The sequence below is a fragment of the Camarhynchus parvulus genome, chromosome 24 (assembly GCF_901933205.1).
Source record: "Camarhynchus parvulus chromosome 24, STF_HiC, whole genome shotgun sequence".
Lineage (NCBI taxonomy): Eukaryota > Metazoa > Chordata > Aves > Passeriformes > Thraupidae > Camarhynchus > Camarhynchus parvulus.
The window spans coordinates 7,628,598-7,647,071 of record NC_044594.1 but is presented as its reverse complement, the minus strand read 5'-3'; the positions used below and the strand labels follow the sequence as shown (position 1 = coordinate 7,647,071).

Genomic DNA, 18,474 nt, shown 5'->3' with positions numbered 1-18,474 from the left:
AGCAGGGAGGTCACTGTGCCCTGCCCTGGGCACTGTGAGGGCACACCCTGAGTGCTGTGCCCAGCTCTGGGCCCTCAGCTTGGGAAGGACCTTGGGACACAAGAGCTCTGAATTTGCCAATGGCATCAATTACAGACTGGGTCACACTTTCAGTTCATTGTCCCTCTGCAAGCCCTGAATGGACTCAGGATTAGCTGGACAGTGATGTTGTCTGGTAGATAAATTTAAGACTGATGGAAGACCTGCATTCAAGTTATCTTATATATCTATATCTGTATCTTACATCTATACCTGCACATCCAGAGGGGACAACGAGGCTGGAGAGGGGCTGGGAACACAAACCCTGTGAGGAACCCCTGAGGGAGCTGGGGGTGCTCAGCCTGGAGAAAAGGAGACTCAGGGCTGCCCTCATCACTCTGCAGCTCCTGAAAGGTGCCTGTGGGAACTGACAGAACCAGAGCACACAGCCTTGAGCTGCACCAAGGGAAATATGGGCTGGATGTCAGGAAGAAGTTTTTTACAGAAAGGGTGATAAAGTTCTGGAATGTTCTGCCCAGGGAGGTGGTGGAGTCCCCATCCCTGGGTGTGTTTAACAAAGCCTGGATGTGGCACTGGGTGCCAGGGTTTAGTTGAGGGGTTGGGCCTGGGTTGGACTCAATGATTTTGAAGGCCACTCCCTGTCAGAACCCAGGAAATTCCTCTGGCTGCCCTGGAGGACTTGGGCCCCTGCCCAGGGGCTTGAGTCCTCAGAGACCTTGGCAGAGAGCCCAGGACCCCTGTGCCTTTGATTTAGCCCTTGGAAAAAACAATTACCAACCTTTATATAAAGAATCACAAGCCATGAAAGTTTAAGTAGAATGATAGTGAATTTATCACAGGGTGAAAAATAGATTTTTGGGGTTTATAGAATGGGGGTTCAGGGGGCAGGATGGAGGAATCTGGGTATGTCCAGCTTTTCTCCTTCTTCTTCTTGGCCTCCATCTCCTGCTGTGATGGTGGCACTTTGGGATTGGTTTAGAGTAGAAGTTCACTGTCTAACACAGGTGATGGTATTGGGAAGTAACTGTAAATATTGTACACGTAGTTTTTAGTATAAAAAGATAACACTGCCCTGGGGCAGGCAGAGTGCCTCTGTCTGTCCTGCTGGACGGACCTTGGCTGGACAGGAGAAAGAATTTTATAGGTAAGATACAATAAACAACCTTGAGACCAAGAAATTAAGAGCTCTGCCTCCTTCTTTGACCGCTGGGCTGGGAAAAGAGACTTTCTAACACATCTCAGGGTCACTCTGAGCAGCAGAGATTCTGAGATCTCCCAGCCCAGTGATTCTGTGATTCTGGGTGGGAACACCTCCTGCAGGACAGGACACTAATCTGGGATCAGTGTCCCAATCCCTGGCACACATTTCAACCATTTTTGTATCTCCCAGCCCTCAGGCACGCTGATATTTCTCCCAGAGAAACTCTGCAGCAGCAAAGATGTGATTCAGCATTAAAAATTGACTTCTAACAAGAGAGCTGCTATCAAACCCAGCCCCAGTTGTGTCAGGCAGAGCACTTCAAACAGAATATTTACAGAAGGAAAAGCTCACTTCTCACTATTTATACCTTGATTTTAATAGGCTGACCTATGTAGTGAGCTGAGCTGGAGAATTCAGCACAGAAAACACGAAAGCAGAACAAAATAAAGCGTGGATTTAGCACTGATATAATATGTTAGTTGGCAGTTCTGAAGGAGAACATGCCCAGCTCTGCTTTTCATGCAGATTAACAGCACCCTATGGAAAAGAGAACCATCCCCAGAGCCTTATTTATCCTTCTCATGGGATGTCCTTCCCCACACACACACAAGGCATCCCACCATGGTCTGGAGGGACAGCAGAGGCTTTGTCACCCACCAGCTCCCAGGAAGGCTTCACCAGGTCAGATCAGCTTGGGAATCCTGGAATCAGAGTGGGTTGGGATGGAGGGGACCTTCAACTCATCCCTGGAAGGGCAGGGACACCTCCCACTGTCCCAAGGGATCCAAACCTTGCCCAGCCTGCCCTTGGACACTTCCAGGGATGGGGAGGGATTCCTGCCTCTCATTTAACCCCTTCCTGACCACCCTGCTGCTCCTCACTTGGAGCCCGGCTTATCCCACACATCTGTGAGGAACCCCTGAGGGAGCTAGGGGTGCTCAGCCTGGAGAAAAGGAGACTCAGGGCTGCCCTCATCACTCTGCACAGCTCCTGAAAGGTGCCTGTGCTCAGCTGGGGCTGGGCTCTTTCTCCAGCAGCACTGACACAACCAGAGCACACAGCCTCAAGCTGTGTTAGAGGAAATACAGGTTGGATATCAGGAAAAGGTTTTTCACAGAAAGGGGGATAAAGTTCTGGAATGTTCTGCCCGGGGAGGTGGGGGAGTCCCCATCCCTGCGTGTGTTTAACAAAGCCTGGATGTGGCACTGGGTGCCAGGGTTGAGTTGAGGTGCTGGGGCTGGGCTGGACTGATGATCTTGAAGGTCTCTTCCAACCTGGTCATTCTCTGATTCTCTAAATTCTATTATTCTGTGATCAGTGACACTCTGGCTCTCACGGACTGTTGTGAAATCCAGAGGCAAACTGGGATCAAAGAGCTCCCAGCAGAACACAACATTCCAAACAAGGAGGAGCTCTGAGCTGCCAACATTCCCTCAGGAGATGAGGCCAAGGCAGGAATTTCTCCTTTCTCCTCCTCCTGACAGCTCTGCGGCAGGCAGACAGTGACTCTGTGTGGTCACAGCTGAAAACTGCTGCACACCTAAAAACATCCAACGGATTTTTCACTGTGCTGGTGAAGGCCCATGACTCAGTAAATGCATTTATCCCTCTCATACTGACATGGAAAAGCAAAAGGAGGGAAAAAAAGGAGGGGAAAGTCTTTCCCTTAAATCATCTCAGTGCATGAGATTGGAAATTTAACATTATTTATGACTGAGTGATAACAGGAGCACTGAAAGGCTGTACCCTGCAAATACTAAATTTGGGGAGCAGTTTACACCCCAGGCAATTGGCAGGAACACAGCAGAGAGCAGAGGCCAAGCACAGAGTAAATCCCAGCTGAAAATACCCCAAATTCTGAGAATAAGAGCCCCAAACACACAGATTTAGGGCTCAGTGAAACTCAAGCAGCTGCACCTCCATTTCTTTCCAGGAAAAAGGAGGAGGGTGCTAAGCAACATTTAAAAAACGTATTAGAATTATACTTTATAAAAGGGAAATGGGCATTCTTCTGCATTCTATATAATGGGCACCCTCCTTTCCCCACCTAAGGTTTTACACCCCAAAATAAGCTTGCTCAGAAGATAATGCTGCCCCACAAACTATTGCTAAATCTACTGCTTAAATGTAAAACTCAAAATCAAGGTTTTAATGGAGCTTTTTTCCTTCTGTTTTTAATTGCAAAGCATCTACCTTAGGAACAAGTTACTGCTGCTAGTAATTGCTGAGGAACTTATTTAATACCTATTGAAATGAAGCAATAAGTAGCATTTTCAGCCTTGTAAGAAATGCTGGGTGCTGCCATCTCTTGACTCAGTGGGAAGTACAGACGCCCATCCCTTCACACAGTGTTACACTTCACGTGGAAAATAAATAATTCCAAACCCTTCTGGGAGGGGTTTGGGTTTGTCCTGGCTGCACCATCTAGCCAAGGGCTCCCTCCTGTCACAAACAGGACTCAGGGGGTGCAGAGGGTGAATTCAAGTCCTGCTTTCCTCCCTCAGCTCTACAAGCACTCACCTCCATCCACCAAGCCAAAGGACAGCCCATTCTTGTTGTCTGAGGTCATCAGCAGCTCCACAATCCCTCTGTTTAACAGGGCCTGGGTTAAAAAAAAAAAAAAGCCATTTTATTAACAGAGTTTGGCATTTCTCAGGATATTAAAGCACTCCAGCATCACCTTCTGTGGGTTCAGCCTGCAACTGGCAGTGCCTTGTAATAAACATCATCCCTGTGACATCTCCCATTCCTCCTGGAGCTTCCCTGCCTACTTTTCCCAGTTTAAAGACCACTGGAAAATCTTATTTTGTCTTAGGAAGCTGGATTGGTTTCTCACTGATGCATCCAACTTCAGGATTTTAGCTTCTGAGATCAAGGTAATAAACAGCTTCACTGCTTTCATCAGAAGAGGGATTCAGGTGGAAGGAGGAAAGGAAAAGCAGCTCAGGATTCCTGACTGCCTGACAGTGGGAGCTGGAAAGAGGGAAGAGCTGATTTTCCAAGGAACACCTCAGAACAGCTCAGGGACAAATGTTTTTCAAAAATCAATGAATTTAGTGGTTCCTCAATATTACAGCTCCAGAGGAAACAGCACTCCAAGGTTTAAAATCCACCTGCACACACGAGGTTCCTCCCATCAGGATTGTTCTCTTGCAGCTGGTCCTGAACAGAACAGTGCCTGATGTTTGGAGGAGATCAGTTGTTAATTAACCACTCATTTCACTGCAGCCCCATTGGAAGTCACTCCTCCAGCTCCCAGGAGCTCTGAGAACAAGGCTTCAGCCCCTTCAGTCCAAATTACTAATTGTGAAATGTGACAAAACCCTTTGTTTACTGTCCCTGCCTGCACTAAGAGCAGACCTGGGCATGAAACCTTGCAACACAGAGCCTACAGACAAACCCAGCCCAGAGCCAGGACAAGCTGGTGACTTTATCAACCCATCCCCACCAAATTCACACCTGAACAGATGCTGGATTCAGACAAAATTCAGCTGCTGAGGGAACTGGAATTTCTAACCAATTTTACCAAGGTAATTCTTTGAGCACTGCATTAATGCTAAATTTATTCCCCTCCTTTTGAGTGTAAATGCAAAACAGAGGAACAGCAGAGCTCCCACACATTCAGTGCCTCCCAGAGGGCAGCAGAGAAGCAGGAATAGAAGCTCAGGTCTGTGTGGGAAGGGCCATGTCAATAAATCCTTTCACTTTTAGGAAGGCAAAGGTACCCAAAAAGTGAGCTAAGCACAGGGAGTTGAGGTTTTGTGTGAGCTCTGGGTGTTTTTTAATGAGTTTATTAATTCTAGGAAGGTGCAACTTGGTCATAGATGCTAGATGTGAATTAATCACCTTGCCACAAACCAGAACAAAGACTCAGAGCCCCACCTCACATCAGATCCCACTCCCACCAAAACCAAAGCCCTGCAAATCCTGCTTTCCAACATTTCCATCTCTAACCACTATTCTGTACTGCCTCAGATGCAAATTGCACACAATCTCAGAATATGATGAAACAGCACTGCAAAAATACACCCACAGACCTGGCAGGGAGATCTGTCCTGACAAGTCTGAAACAGCACAAACTTTCCTCACCAAGCCTTGGAAAGCAAGGCCAGGCCTGCAGCCTGCTCAGACCCCCAGAACCTCTGTGTCCCCTTCATCCAGGACTCTGAAAACCACCTGCTTGCCATTATCTCTAATTTGTTTGTGTACAAACTTTAACCTTGTAAGGAGAGTTAAACCACAAGCTGGAGTCAGTCAGTGCAGGAGCTGGCACAGCCCGAAGGAGATCAGCACTCCTGCCAGGGATTGGTTTGTTTGAAGAGCCTCTGGACAACCTGAGCCTCAGGGTGCTCACCCTCATTAAACCCTACACTCCTGACCATCCTGGCTATGCTCTCAGCAGCCCTAGGAGGATGAATAGGACTCAACCAAACACAAATCTGAAAAATCCTAGCTTTTTCTTCCATCTCCCACCTAGGCTGAATAGCAATCATTATCATCTACAACCCTAAGCTTACCCTCCTCAGCTTCTGTCTATACGCTGTAATAACTGCAACCAATTTCCTCACCCCTAAACACAATCAAAGTCCTACAACTATCTACCCTAATAACTAAAGCTATCTACCCTAATAACCCTGAGGGTGAGCCTCAGGGTGCAGCTGGGCTACCCAAAAGGTTTCAGAAGGATTCCATCATCCTGTTGCAGAAGAGAAGCCTGGATGGGTGACCCCCCTGATGTGCAGCAATACCTTTCAGCATTCAGTGAGAAGAAATTAAACATTATATTTTTCTTCCATCTCCCACCTAGGCTGAATAGCAATCATTATCATCTACAACCCAAAGCTTACCCTCCCCAACTTCTATCTATATGCTGTAATAACTGCAACCAACTTCCTCACCCCTAAATACAATCAAAATCCTAAAACTATCTACCCTAATAACTCAAAAGAAAGCTATCTACCCTAATAACTCAGGGTGCTCAGGGTGCAGCTGGGCTACCCAAAAGGTTTCAGAAGGATCCCATCATCCTGTAGCAGAAGAGAAGCCTGGATGGCTGACCCCCCTGATGTGCAGCAATACCTTTCAGCATTCAGTGAGAAGAAATGAAACAGCAAACCCTGTGAGGCACACTGCAGATCTCATTATCTGCCTGCCCTGCACTGCTGCTGGGGGCAAACAAGCAGGTCAGAGTGCTGTGAGATCCATCAGGATAATCCAGCCTCCCTGGGCATGGGCCAGCTCCTCATCACTGACTCAGAGCAGCCAGGGCACAGTTTAATCCCTTTTTGACAGGGGTAAGGGAGGCATTAGGCAAATTAAGCTCCCTGATGCTGAGCCCCAGATTACACAGGTTTAGGAGCATGCTGGTGACTTGTTCCCATCAACTTTTCTGCCAGGAAAGCCAACAAAGGGATATCTTTATCAAATATCATCTAGGAGAGGCAAAAGAGGACCTGCAGGTGAGAGCTGCTTCAAGGCCAGCTGTGCAATACAGACACTCCTAGCTCCCTATCTCCCTCTTCTCTGGGAGATATAAGGACACAGATTTATCAACACTCAAGAGAGTCATGTGCCAACTCTTCCACTCCTGAAGGAAACATCCAAGGAAAATGCAGCTGGTGCTTTCAAGAGCCTCTCAAACCACACTCAAAAGTTACACAGAAAAAAAGAAAACACTGTAGGGAAGGTGATTTATGGGAGAGATTAACACAGAAAAAAGTAAAAGTGCCACCATTACCATTTTGACATAGTTCATGTAGTTTGGGTCTTTGGCATAGGAACCATATTCATTCTCCACCTGCACTGCAATGATGGGACCTCCTTTCTTGTACTGTGGGGGACAAAAAGGGAGAAGGAAGGTGTTCACCATGATTTCTAACCACCAAAAATCCCATTAGCTGGCAGGAAAGATGCACGAACATCAGGACTCAGCTCCACCCTCCCATGCTCCCACACTGACACAGAAAACAGCCTGTGCTGATTCCTGGTGCATTTTTGTGGCAGTTTTTGGTTATTGCCTGACACTCTGCTGTCACACAGAGCCCACAGTGCCCTGTGCAGCCCCTCCCAGCCTGCAGAGGGACAGGATGGGGCTTGCCTGGAAAGGGACAACCACGCGCATCAGGCGGTCGAAGTAGGCGTCCACAGCCTCTGTGAAGCCCTTGTAGGTCGTCCTCAGCCGCATCTCGGGGTCCTGCAGCAGCCAGCTGGGGAAAAGCAGCAGAGGGGATGTGTCAGACACTCCTGTGCAGCCATGCAGAGGTGTTTCAGCCCCTGGCATCACGTCTCACCTGGGCAGGGATCATCAGTGTCACCTCAGAGCCCACGGTGACACCGTGTCCCACCCACCTCATGTCCATCTCTCACTTTTAAATAAGTCCAGGCTCCAATCCTCCTCCTCTTTTTGTTCTGCATTTCAGGCCCAAACTCATTTCGTTACCTCTACCAATAATATTTCAAAGGTTAATCTTATCACTCTAAAGTGAATTCCCTGCATTCCCAAGGGCACTCTGCAACCAACTGCTCCTTCAAAAAATCCCAACCCTTTCTCAAATAAAAGATTGCTGTAATTGTTCCCACTGTTTCTACTGCTGATTTACAAGGCTGGGTTCTGTTTGGAGTTAACAGAAGAAAGGGCAATTTGTTGAAGAACAGAACAATATAATGCTGAAACAATTTAAGGGGAATGAGCCTGCATCGTCCTTTTCTCAGCAAAATGAGGCCTTAATTAACATCTTTCCAAAGATCTGAATATTCAACTCTTTGCTAAATGTGGCTTTGTGGACTTAAAGAAAATCATCTCCTCTTTAGCTGAAAAATGAGAATAGTACTGTTGCTCTTTATTAGAATTTTTAATCTGTCTGATTAAAAAAACACATGGGTGATGTGACAACAACTGACAACAGATGCACTTCCCATAAGCAAATGTGGAGGTGGCTTCTGGCTCTGGTCATGAAGAGTTCTGCACTCAGAAGTAAGTCCCTGACACCTCAACTCTGATGCCAAAGGCAGGTGAAAAGTGAAAAGTTAAAAAAATAATCCCCAAGTATCTGCACTGAGGTTTGTGCTGTGTGCAGTGAGGAAAACAAGTGGTAACCTGGCACTGGCTCCACTCAGGAACCAGGAAGGTCCCAGCGCTCCCAGAGCCTCCTCCTGCTGTGTTCTTCAGGGGAAAACACCACAGGAGGCTGGGGTTTCATTACTGCCAGCCATATATAATGCAGATTTCTAGTAGGACTTTTTAAAATGGAGCTGGGATTTAGTAAATTCTTCCACCAAGCTGCAAATTCTGTCCATGTTATGCAGAGTCAAGGTGCAACAGCAAGATGGGTTCCTCCAATTCTATTTTCTTGCTGTAACCATTATACCATAAAACAATTATTATTATTTTAAACACTCAAAAACAAAATTAGAAGAGCTCCATAAGATAATGAGATAATGAAATAATTTCTGCTTTGGGAATACAGAAAATAAATATCCCCATCAAGCAGCCAGCCATTCCAAAGCAATTCCTTTGAAGGAGCCTCAACTGTGTGATTGGATCGGGTGTCACAGACACATTTTATGAAAAATCCTTTCATTAGGATCTTTTCTCCTGAGAAGCTGGGAAGTTTCAGCTTCTCCATGTTTTGCTGCTTTGAAATATGATTTGGAGAATTGTTTACCAAGCATGTGAAATTGTTTTTATTTGATGACCAATGACAGCCACCTGTGTCGAGGCTGTGAACAGTCACAAGATTTTATTATCATTCCATTCCTTTCCTTGCTAGCCTTCTGATTAAATCCTTTCTTCTATTCTTTTAGTATAGTTTTAGTATATCATTTTCTTTTAATATAATATATATAATAAAAAAATAAATTAGCCTTCTGAAACATGGAGTCAAGATTCTCATCTCTTCTCTCATCCTGGGACCCCTGTGAACACCACCACAATCAGGAGCTTGGGATTTGTTTGTCCCTGGTGCTTCCCTGAAGTGAACAATTTCCACACTCACCTGGGCAGACCCCCGAGGTCCCACTCTGAGCAGATGTAAGGTCCAGGGCGCAGAATCACCCACAGCCCATTTTTAGCTGCCAGGGAAAGGAAGGCCCTGGGGATCCAGACAGAGGAATTATTGTCTGCCTGCAGAACCCCCACGCCTAATACTCCAAAACCATTGAATTTAGGTAGCAAAGCAGAAGGGAATTGCATGATGAAGTAACCACACTGGATTAGTGTGATGTTTTCTGAAAAATCCCTTCACCAGGATTTCTTCTCCTGGGGAGTTGAGAAGCCACAGAGAAAAATGTAAATAACAATTATCTGATTCGCTTCTCCCTGTTTTGCTGCTTTGGAACGTGGTCTGGAGATTGTTTACCAACAGGTACATGTTTGATTGGTTTGATGTGAATTGTTTTTATTTAATGACCAATCACTCTCCAGCTCTTGTTAAGCCTTCTGTCTGTAGCCTTTTTCTGTATTCTTTTACTATAGTTTTAGTATAGCATTCTTTTAATATAATATAATATCATAAAATAATAAATCAGCATTCTGAGAACATGGAGTCAGATCCATCTCTTCGCTCCTCCTGGGGATCCCAGCAAAGACCACAGATTGGTGCTAAATGGATTAAGTTCCCAGAACTCCAGAAGGATGAGGAAGGGGAAGGAAGGAGTCCCCACTGCCTGACCAAGGCACATCTGGAAATAACATCTTCACCCAAACACCACACACCCCCTCCCCTCCAAAGAGTATTTAATAACAGAGCTGTCTGTGCCACATACCTCAGGTCCAGATTTTTACTGAAGTCAAACTTGCCTCTTTCCTTCTCGTGCAGGTTCCATGGCACGTACCTGAAAGGCAGAGCAGGTGAAGGCGAGCTCTGGCATGCTCAGAGAAAAACTGAGGCCCCACCATTGTTTTCTGTAGGAGCCATGGTGGGTAGGACAGTTGGGATGGATGGGGACGAGATCTCTCTGAAGCCAGGTCATGGAAATTGCATTTATTGCAAAGGGCCTGGGTGCAGGGCCCTGCTGGGAGCTGCCAGTCACAGCTCAGAGCAGCCCCAAAGAGGAGCCCCAAAGAGGAGTCCCAAAGAGAGAGAGAGAGCACAATAAAAGCAAGAGGAAAAAAGAGAGCAAAGTTCCCATTACAATACAATAAATCTTCTTCTGTGTTGAATGTTCTAATTCTCACTAACCAATCTAGTTCAAGATACAAATGCTACAGCATTTACACACAGCCTGTAAGAATCATTACATTACCATCCTGTGTTACATTTTAAACAAGCTCTTTCCTCACCAAGCCTTGGAAGGCAAGGCCAAGCCTGCAGCCTGCTCAGACCCCCAGAACCTCTGTGTCCCCTTTGTCCAGGGCTCTGAAACCACCTGCTTGCCATTATCTCTAATTTGTTTGTGTACAAACTTTATATTTAACCTTGTAAGGAGAGTTAAACCACATTACATTACCATACTGTGTTCCATTTTAAACCCTAAAAACTCCTCTTTGGGCCCCTTCTGCCAAGCTGTAGGGTCTGCTCTGACCCTTGGGCCTGTCTGCAAGCAGAGGGTGTTGTTCCATCAAAAGGGGATCACCTTCAGCCAGCCACAGCATTGTTTTCCAGTTGTTTAGTAACCAAAGCTTGCTTTCATTTCAATCTCACTTATGGTTTCTATATTCTCAAAATCCTTTGCCAGGCAATCCTATTGATAAGGCTTTCCTGTTTCATCTTCCCCAACACTTTTCCCACGGTAAGAAGAATGGAAATACATCCTTATGGCCCAGTGGAGAGGCTGGGCAGGGAGGGCACTCACGTGGTGAGGGTGTTGAGGCCACAGGCTCTCATTTTGAGCATCCGATCCTCCCAGTACTCGCGGGGCACTCGGAAGTAGTGCATGGAGCCCCCCAGGATGCGGAAGGGCATCCCTTCCAGCAGGAACTCTGAGTTCTCTGTCTGCAGGCCATGGGTCCTCCCCCACAGCCCCAGAGGGGTCAGCTCGCTCCAGTTAAACCTGGAAGAGAGAAGGAGATGGGTGAGCAGCCAGTCCTGGGGGAGGAATGTGCCCTACTCATTGCACCTCACCCAGCACAGAATCACAAGGTTGGAAGATGTGGTGTTACATTTTAGTTAAAGGGTATGCTCTGTCTCACCTCTCAAAAATGTAGGGTTTATTCCAAGCCTGTGACCCTCCCCTGAAGTATCATGGATCTGTAATCCCATTGGCCCAAGTCTTATTCCGTGCCCACTTTGAATCTCCCTGTTTAGCTGTGCCAGGGAGACCAAACCTCTCCTGGCCCTTTTTCTCCCTCTCTCTGCAACAGGATGAGACCTTTAAGATCACTGAGTCCAACCCAGCCCCAACAGCTCAACTAAACCTTGGCACCCAGTGCCAAATCCAGGCTTTATTAAACACACCCAGGGATGGTCACTCCACCACCTCCCTGGGCAGAACATTCCAGAACTTTATCACCCTTTCTGTAAAAAACTTTTTCCTGATATCCAACCTGTGTTTCCCTTGGTGCAGCTTGAGACCAGCTCTGACCTTCCTGCTCCTCAAGCAAGCCACACTCCTGGTCCTACAGAGCACAGAGATGGTTCAGAAGGCTCTAAGCCATTTGGCAGATCTTCCCAAATGTGGATTTAAATCCATTTCACTGTCAGCTTCCCCCCTGAACCCCCAAGCCACTGTGCCATGCTCTACAACTGACACTGCTCAGGCACAGAGCATGAAACTCACTTGGTGAAATCATGGATGGGCAAGTTTTCACTCACAATACTCACACAAACTTCCCTAACCTATGGAATGAAACATCTCCCTTTGCAGTAGGAGGGCACATGGCTGATTTCCAGACCCATGTTCCAACAGCAGCTGCACCTCATCATCGCCATCCCAAATGTCTTGGGGACTCTGGCATCTTCCAACTCAAAACATGGAAAAAATAAAACCCCCTCACCTGTTCCCTGTGAACAGAGAACCTTTTCCTCACTTTAATGAACTCCCTGGATTATATTCATCACCCAGGAGAAACTAAATCAGCTGTCAGCACAAACTTACCTCTGCCCACATCACTATTTATGTTCATCCTGAAAATGTTATGTGCCAGAAGAACCAGAGCCACGGGGCCAGCAGCTCCCCAGCACTTACCAGGGTGAGCCCTCCTGCTGTAACAGCTCCTCTTGGGCCACACCCTGCACTACTCATGGCCTTGCAGGCTCCCAGCTCAATTTGGCTGAACCAAAACCCCATTTCACCAACAAGACAGTGTCTGTTTTTCCCAAAGCAGTGTCACTGCCTCCCTCAGCCCACCCCATGAACACACAGAGGGTCAGACAATGGCAGCTTGTTCCTTATCAGAGCCAGATGTGAGCAGTGAATTCCCAGCTCCAGAAAGCAGCAATGACCAGCACATTGGGGAGCAAATCACAGTGAGAGAGGAGAGGAACACCTAAGGCTATAGCAGGTGCCTAGGCTACGTGAGAAGGAGTTGTTAGCAGAGGGTGAGGATGCTCAGAGCTTGTGGCTCACAGGGATTGCTAACCACAGCCTGCCCATCCTCTGACAGGCCAGGGGCACTAAAAGGAGCTGAACTAAGGCTTGCAGGGCACTGCAGGGCTGGCTGACAAGCTCAGAGGGTACCTGAGAAGCACAGCATTCTCACAGGGCTCTGAAACAGCCAGCAGCAGGCAGGGGTAATACCTGGAAAAGGAAGCCAGGTTAGATATTCACTGCCTCCAGAAAAGGAGACTCACACTGATTGTCCAGCCATTCCCAGTGATTTATGGTCTCTTCCAGCCAGGTCTTATAAACTCTTGGAAATTTATATTACACCTAAGATAGCTCAGCTACTTTAGAAGGCATAAAATCAGCAGGATGGCTTTTGTGGTAGTGTTAGAAACAGAAAAGTTTTAATAAAAGGCAAAATAACAAAACTCTTTACAGCGAAAACCCGAGCCAGGTGCAAGAGGTTCTTGCTCCTGGTAAAACACCCCACAAAAGTGATTAGTTCCTTTGTTCTCTTCTTTTTCTAGTAAATGGCTTAGGCAGGACTTTTTGGCTCTTGTCCAACTGGCTACCCTTAAGTCTGAGGTGAAGTCCCTCAGGTTCTATGAGGTGTCTTTTTACCTAATTGAGGAGAAACTGTCACAGACACGTTTTATGAAAAATCCTTTCTTTAGGATTTTTTCTCCTGAGAAGCTGAGAAGCCTCAGGAACAAAATGTAAACAGTGACTCTCTGCTGCTGTGGAATGCAACAGGTAGATCTTTGATTGGTCTCATGTGGTTGTTTCTAATTAATGGCCAATCACAGCCCAGCTGGCTCAAACTGTCTCGGTCAGTCACAAACCTTTGTTATCATTCTTTTTCTATTCTTAGCTAGCTTTCTGATGAAGTCCTTTCTTCTATTCTTTTAGTATGGTTTTAATAATATAATATATATCATCAAATAATAATCAAGCCTTCTAAACATGGAGTCAGATCCTCGTCTCTTCCCTCATCCTGGGACCCCTGTGAACACCGTCACAAGAAACTTCTGGGCTTTTCTCCTTTTTAAGGAGACAAAGGAGAGTTTGTTCACTCAATCAACAGGAGGCACACTCCTACATCCCAGACACAGAGCTGAGCAAGGAGACCCTGCTGTGTCAGATTGTGGGGTGATAACAACAGCTCCTGATGATGGTGCAGCTCAGGCAGGAGAAATGAGTACAAAAAACCAATCTGCCACATTTAAAGCGTGCCTGAGTAAGAACAGGACCTAACATGCTCACCTGCATGAGAAACAGCCAGAGAATGACGGCACGAGGCTGGAAAATGGCAGCACTGCTCCCAAGGAATTGTGATGAACTTCAGCAGCAGGGGAAAGGGTTCTCAAGCCCCAAACAGGACAGACCTGCCCCTCTGTGCTGCTAAATTACAGATTGTGACTTTGGCAAATGTGAAAAATGCGTATTTTATGATTGGCTTTTCACAAATATTCAAATGAATATTATATGTGTTATGTCACAAAGTTATGCTTTATTAATTTTCTTAAGTAGTGTGTTAAATATAGTTTTAGGTTATAACATAAGGTTAAAATAGAAACTATGCTATGTAAGATACTTTTTTAAAGAAAGGACTCACACCAAGATAGCAGCCACAGGACACCTGAATCTTTCAGAGAAAGAGAATTTATTGCTCCATTATCAGGAGAAATGAACTTCTTCCTGCTTTGCTCAGCCCTGAAGACACCATCAGGATTCAGAGGAAGAAGCTGACACTGCCCAGACAGAATCCTGTGTTTGAATGGAATTTATGCATCCTGTATGAGGTGTATGAATATGCAACAGGCTGTTGCTTTTAAGGGTTAATCCTCTGTTAATGTGGGTCCTTTTTCGGGCTTATTTTGCCCAGAAAAGGTACTTGGACTGTCTGTAACTCTTTGTTTTTATTGTCTCATATTGTCCTAATCCAAATTGTCCAAATTATTATTACTGTAATTATATTACTATTTTTATAACCATTTTATTACTATTGAACTTCTAAAATTTTAAAAACAAGTGATTGCCATTTTTCACAGCAAACCAAACCAGCAGCTACATCTACTTCTGCTTTCCAGGGGTGGAAAGCTCAAAGGGGTCTGGAGATGCAAAACTCCAATTTTTAAATATTATGTTGGAAAAGAGTTTCCAAGTTGTTTCTTAGCTAGGTAGAGCCCCAAATTACCCCTGCACACAGAAGTGCTGCTGATAGGTGCCAGAATGAAGGCTGTGCTCAGGAGGCACACACAGCCAGATAAAAATAAACTAATCACTTAAGCTCATCTTCTTAATCCCAGGCACAACTAACCTGGCACATTCCCATCAAGTTTCCTACTTTAAAACTCCCCACCTCCATTGTTTTTTCTCCCCAAGAAGGGCTGGTAGGAATCTCCCAGGTTCCCAATATTTTCAATACATTATCCTAGATATCCTGAAACCCACATTTCTCATTAGGATCTCTTCAAGTAACCTCAGGAAGAAACATTTCTGTGACTCAGCAGAGCTTCATCCTGTTACCCTGAGCTGGATTGCCAGAGTTTAAAGTGTACCTGGACTCTGTGCTTCCTCCTGAGAGCAATTTATAGCTCCCAGAAGACTTTTTTTTTTTTCTCACTTCTATAATGACAGAACAGGTTGCAAATAATCTTTTTTTTTCCTTTGTTAAACGTTCCTGGCCTTCTTTGTCAACCTCAGCAGCCATCCCTGGGAGTGTTCTAGGTCAGGCTGGATGGGGCTGGGAGCAACCTGGGATAGTGGAAGCGTCCCTGCCCATGGCAGGGGGTGGGACTGGGTCATCTTTAATATCCTTTCCAACCCAAATTATAGGATTTCACGATTCTGTGATTTCATCTCTGCCTCAGGGAAGTCTCTTTTGCAAAAAAAAAACCCAAACCACCATTCCATTACCAACTAACCCCAGAGCAGAGATTCCGAAGTTGGATTGGACAAGTTAGTCCAGTAAAATGGAGTAAGGCCTTGTAAGGTGGAATGTGAAGTGCAAAATACAACACATGGAAAAGGAAAGTCCCAATTAACTCCTGAACCAAACAGCCATGCTGCTCACGCCTGTGAAACACAAATGTGGCTGAAGTCCTCTCTGCAAGGGAGATTTGAAAAAAATCTCTCTGATTGAACACTAACCTTTGGTGTTCAACCACCCCATATCCAGAGCAGTTGGAAGAAAAAGCTGGTGGAAAAGAAAACAGCCAAACAAGGGCAAAAAGGGAAAAAAGGCAACAATTTGTTTGCTGATACTGAAGGATGTGCTTCAGAGGAGAAGGGACTGTGCTGCTAATCCCTAAGCTCCACTGAGACCTCCAAGGGCTTTGCTGTTTATTCTGGGCTTCCTCTGGCCAGGGGAAAGTGAAAGCTCTGAGCTGCCCTGGCCCCCAGCTCTGCACAGCCCCCGTACTCACTGACCATGGCTGAGGTAACAGCAGCAATATCCTGTAAAACAGCTGATGCTGCACACAGGGGTTTATTCTGCACCCAGGGGTTTGTGGATACACTCCTACAGGAGACAGATTTCCTGCCTCCATCAGGTATCAGTTTGCAATAATCCTCCCTAAGAACCCAGGTGGCACAAATCCAAGGCCAGCTGTGCAAGAATTTTGCTTCTAATTATGCAAAGATTTATTAAAGCTTTTTCCATAGCTCTGAGGATCAGGTTTACTTCCAGCTATGATTTTAAGAAGGTGTTATAAAACAATCCAGCTGGCAATAAATAAGTCTATTACATCTCCATACATATCCATGTGTATTTTCCAGGAAGTCACTGGGAGGGACTGAGGAGTTTCTGACACCTGGAAGCCACAAACATGGGGAAAGAGCATCACCCCCAAAATGAACATGATCTAAACCACGTGGGATTCAAGCCAGAACGTCAAAATACTTCTTGATACTACTGGTGGGGTACAGAGCTGCTGGTCTAGAGTGTGAAACAGGAGCAGAGAAAGAAGAGAAGACGGTTAGACTGGACAGATGGGCATGGCCCATGGGTACCCACTGCTCTGGGGACACGGAGCAGGGACAGGCAGCCCCAGACCGGGCTGCAGAGAGGGAAACAACGCCAGGGAGCCCGGGGCTGGGTGAGATGTGCCGGAGCAGCGATTGATTCGCGGAGCGCATCATCCACAAGCGCTGCGGTGATGCAAAGGCTCCCAAGGTCGGCAGAGAACTGATTTATAACAAACCCAGAGCTGATTTATAACGCCGAGCTGATTTATAACACAGAGCTGATTTATGGCGCTGGCAGCGCGGCTTTCCCCGCCGATATTTCAGTATGGAGGGTGTAGGTATCAGGTGCAGCATATATTTATATTTATATTTATATTTATATTTATATTTATATTTATATTTATATTTATATTTATATTTATTTATTTAAAGCTTTGCTCATTCCGCGCTCCTTCCCACGCTCCCGTTCCGCTGCAGGAATGATGGCAGCGGAGGTCTCCCATCGGGAAGGACAGGATTGTACCGAGCCTGCCTCCCGCCCGGTAATTCCCGGCAGCGCACGGGACGCACGGACGCTAATTACGTTAATAACCGTTCTCCCGTGCACCGGCGCCGCCGACTCCATCCATGCGCAGTTCTCCCGCAGCCAGCCCCGCTGCCGGCGGCGGGGCCTGCGCCCGGCGGGCACCGACACCCGCCTCACGCCCGGCGGGCACCGACACCCGCCTCACACCCGGCCCCGCCGCGCGACCCCCGCGCCCCCCGCCCCGCGCCGGGTCTCACCTGCGCAGCAGCAGCCACAGCACGACGAGGAGCAGCGCGACGCCCCCGAGGCGGCGCTGCCGCCGCCCCCGCACGGCCACATGGCGGAGGGAGCGCGGCCGGGCCCCGGTAGCCCGGAACCCCCAGAACCCGGCCCCCCCGCGTCCCCGGGCCCGAACCCCCGACCCGCCGGGAGCCGACCCAGAACGCGCCCGCCCCGCCCCGGGCCCGCCCGCGCGCCATTGGCCCCGCCCCGCCGGGCCGCCTCCCTGACTCCCATTGGCTGCCGGAGGGGCGCGCGCGCCCGAGGGGGCGGGGCGTGAGAGGGAGCGGCGCGTGAGAGGGAGCGGCCTGAGGGGGACGGAGAGACGGACAGAGAATGTGGAGAGGGAACATGGATAGAGAGCTGGGACTGAGAAATGGGACTGAGAGATGGGACAGAGAACATGGATAGAGAATATGGACAGAGAACATGGATAGAGAGCTGGGACAGAGAATATGGGACAGAGGATATGGATAGAGAGATGGGACTGACAGCTGGGACACAGAACATGGATAGAGAGCACTGGGAGAGAGTACAGACTGAGAGCCTCAGGAGAGAGCCCAGACTGAGACCATGGCCAGGGACGCCCGGGAGAGAACCCCAACAGAGGGACCCCAGGCAGGGACCCCACAGAGAGGCCCACGACAGAGTCCCCCACTGGCACTGAGACCCCGGGCAGGGACCTGTGATAGAGACCCCAGACAGATCCTCTGGCCAGAAATTCCCCATGGACATCCTGGAGAGAGACTTCAGACAGGCACCCTGGGCAGAGACCCTGGCTGGAGACCCCTCCCTGCCAGCCAGAGACCCCTTCCCACTGCCCAGAGACCCTCCCAGCCCAGGACACCCATCCCCTGGGCAGGCAGAGGGTCTCCCCTGTGGGCAAGGGGCTGTTTCTCTTTGAGGCACTGGTGTTTGTCCTTTAAACTGCCCTTGCTGCCCTTTCAGCAAGGGGCAAATTCAATGTGCAATAAAACCA

General features: G+C 47.5%; 1 protein-coding gene across 1 annotated transcript in view; it reads right to left on the bottom strand.

The window, feature by feature from the left end:
- LOC115913159 (beta-galactosidase-1-like protein 2) overlaps window positions 1–17,555 on the bottom strand; it is a 31,550-nt gene extending 13,995 nt beyond the window's left edge. Inside the window, 8 exon segments of the mRNA XM_030965080.1 lie at window positions 3,761–3,842; window positions 6,978–7,070; window positions 7,338–7,446; window positions 9,235–9,330; window positions 10,004–10,072; window positions 11,033–11,230; window positions 17,474–17,537; window positions 17,540–17,555. Of these exon segments, the coding sequence (XP_030820940.1) occupies window positions 3,761–3,842; window positions 6,978–7,070; window positions 7,338–7,446; window positions 9,235–9,330; window positions 10,004–10,072; window positions 11,033–11,230; window positions 17,474–17,537; window positions 17,540–17,555 (727 nt within the window).
- Between the last annotated feature and the right edge of the window lie 919 nt (window positions 17,556–18,474).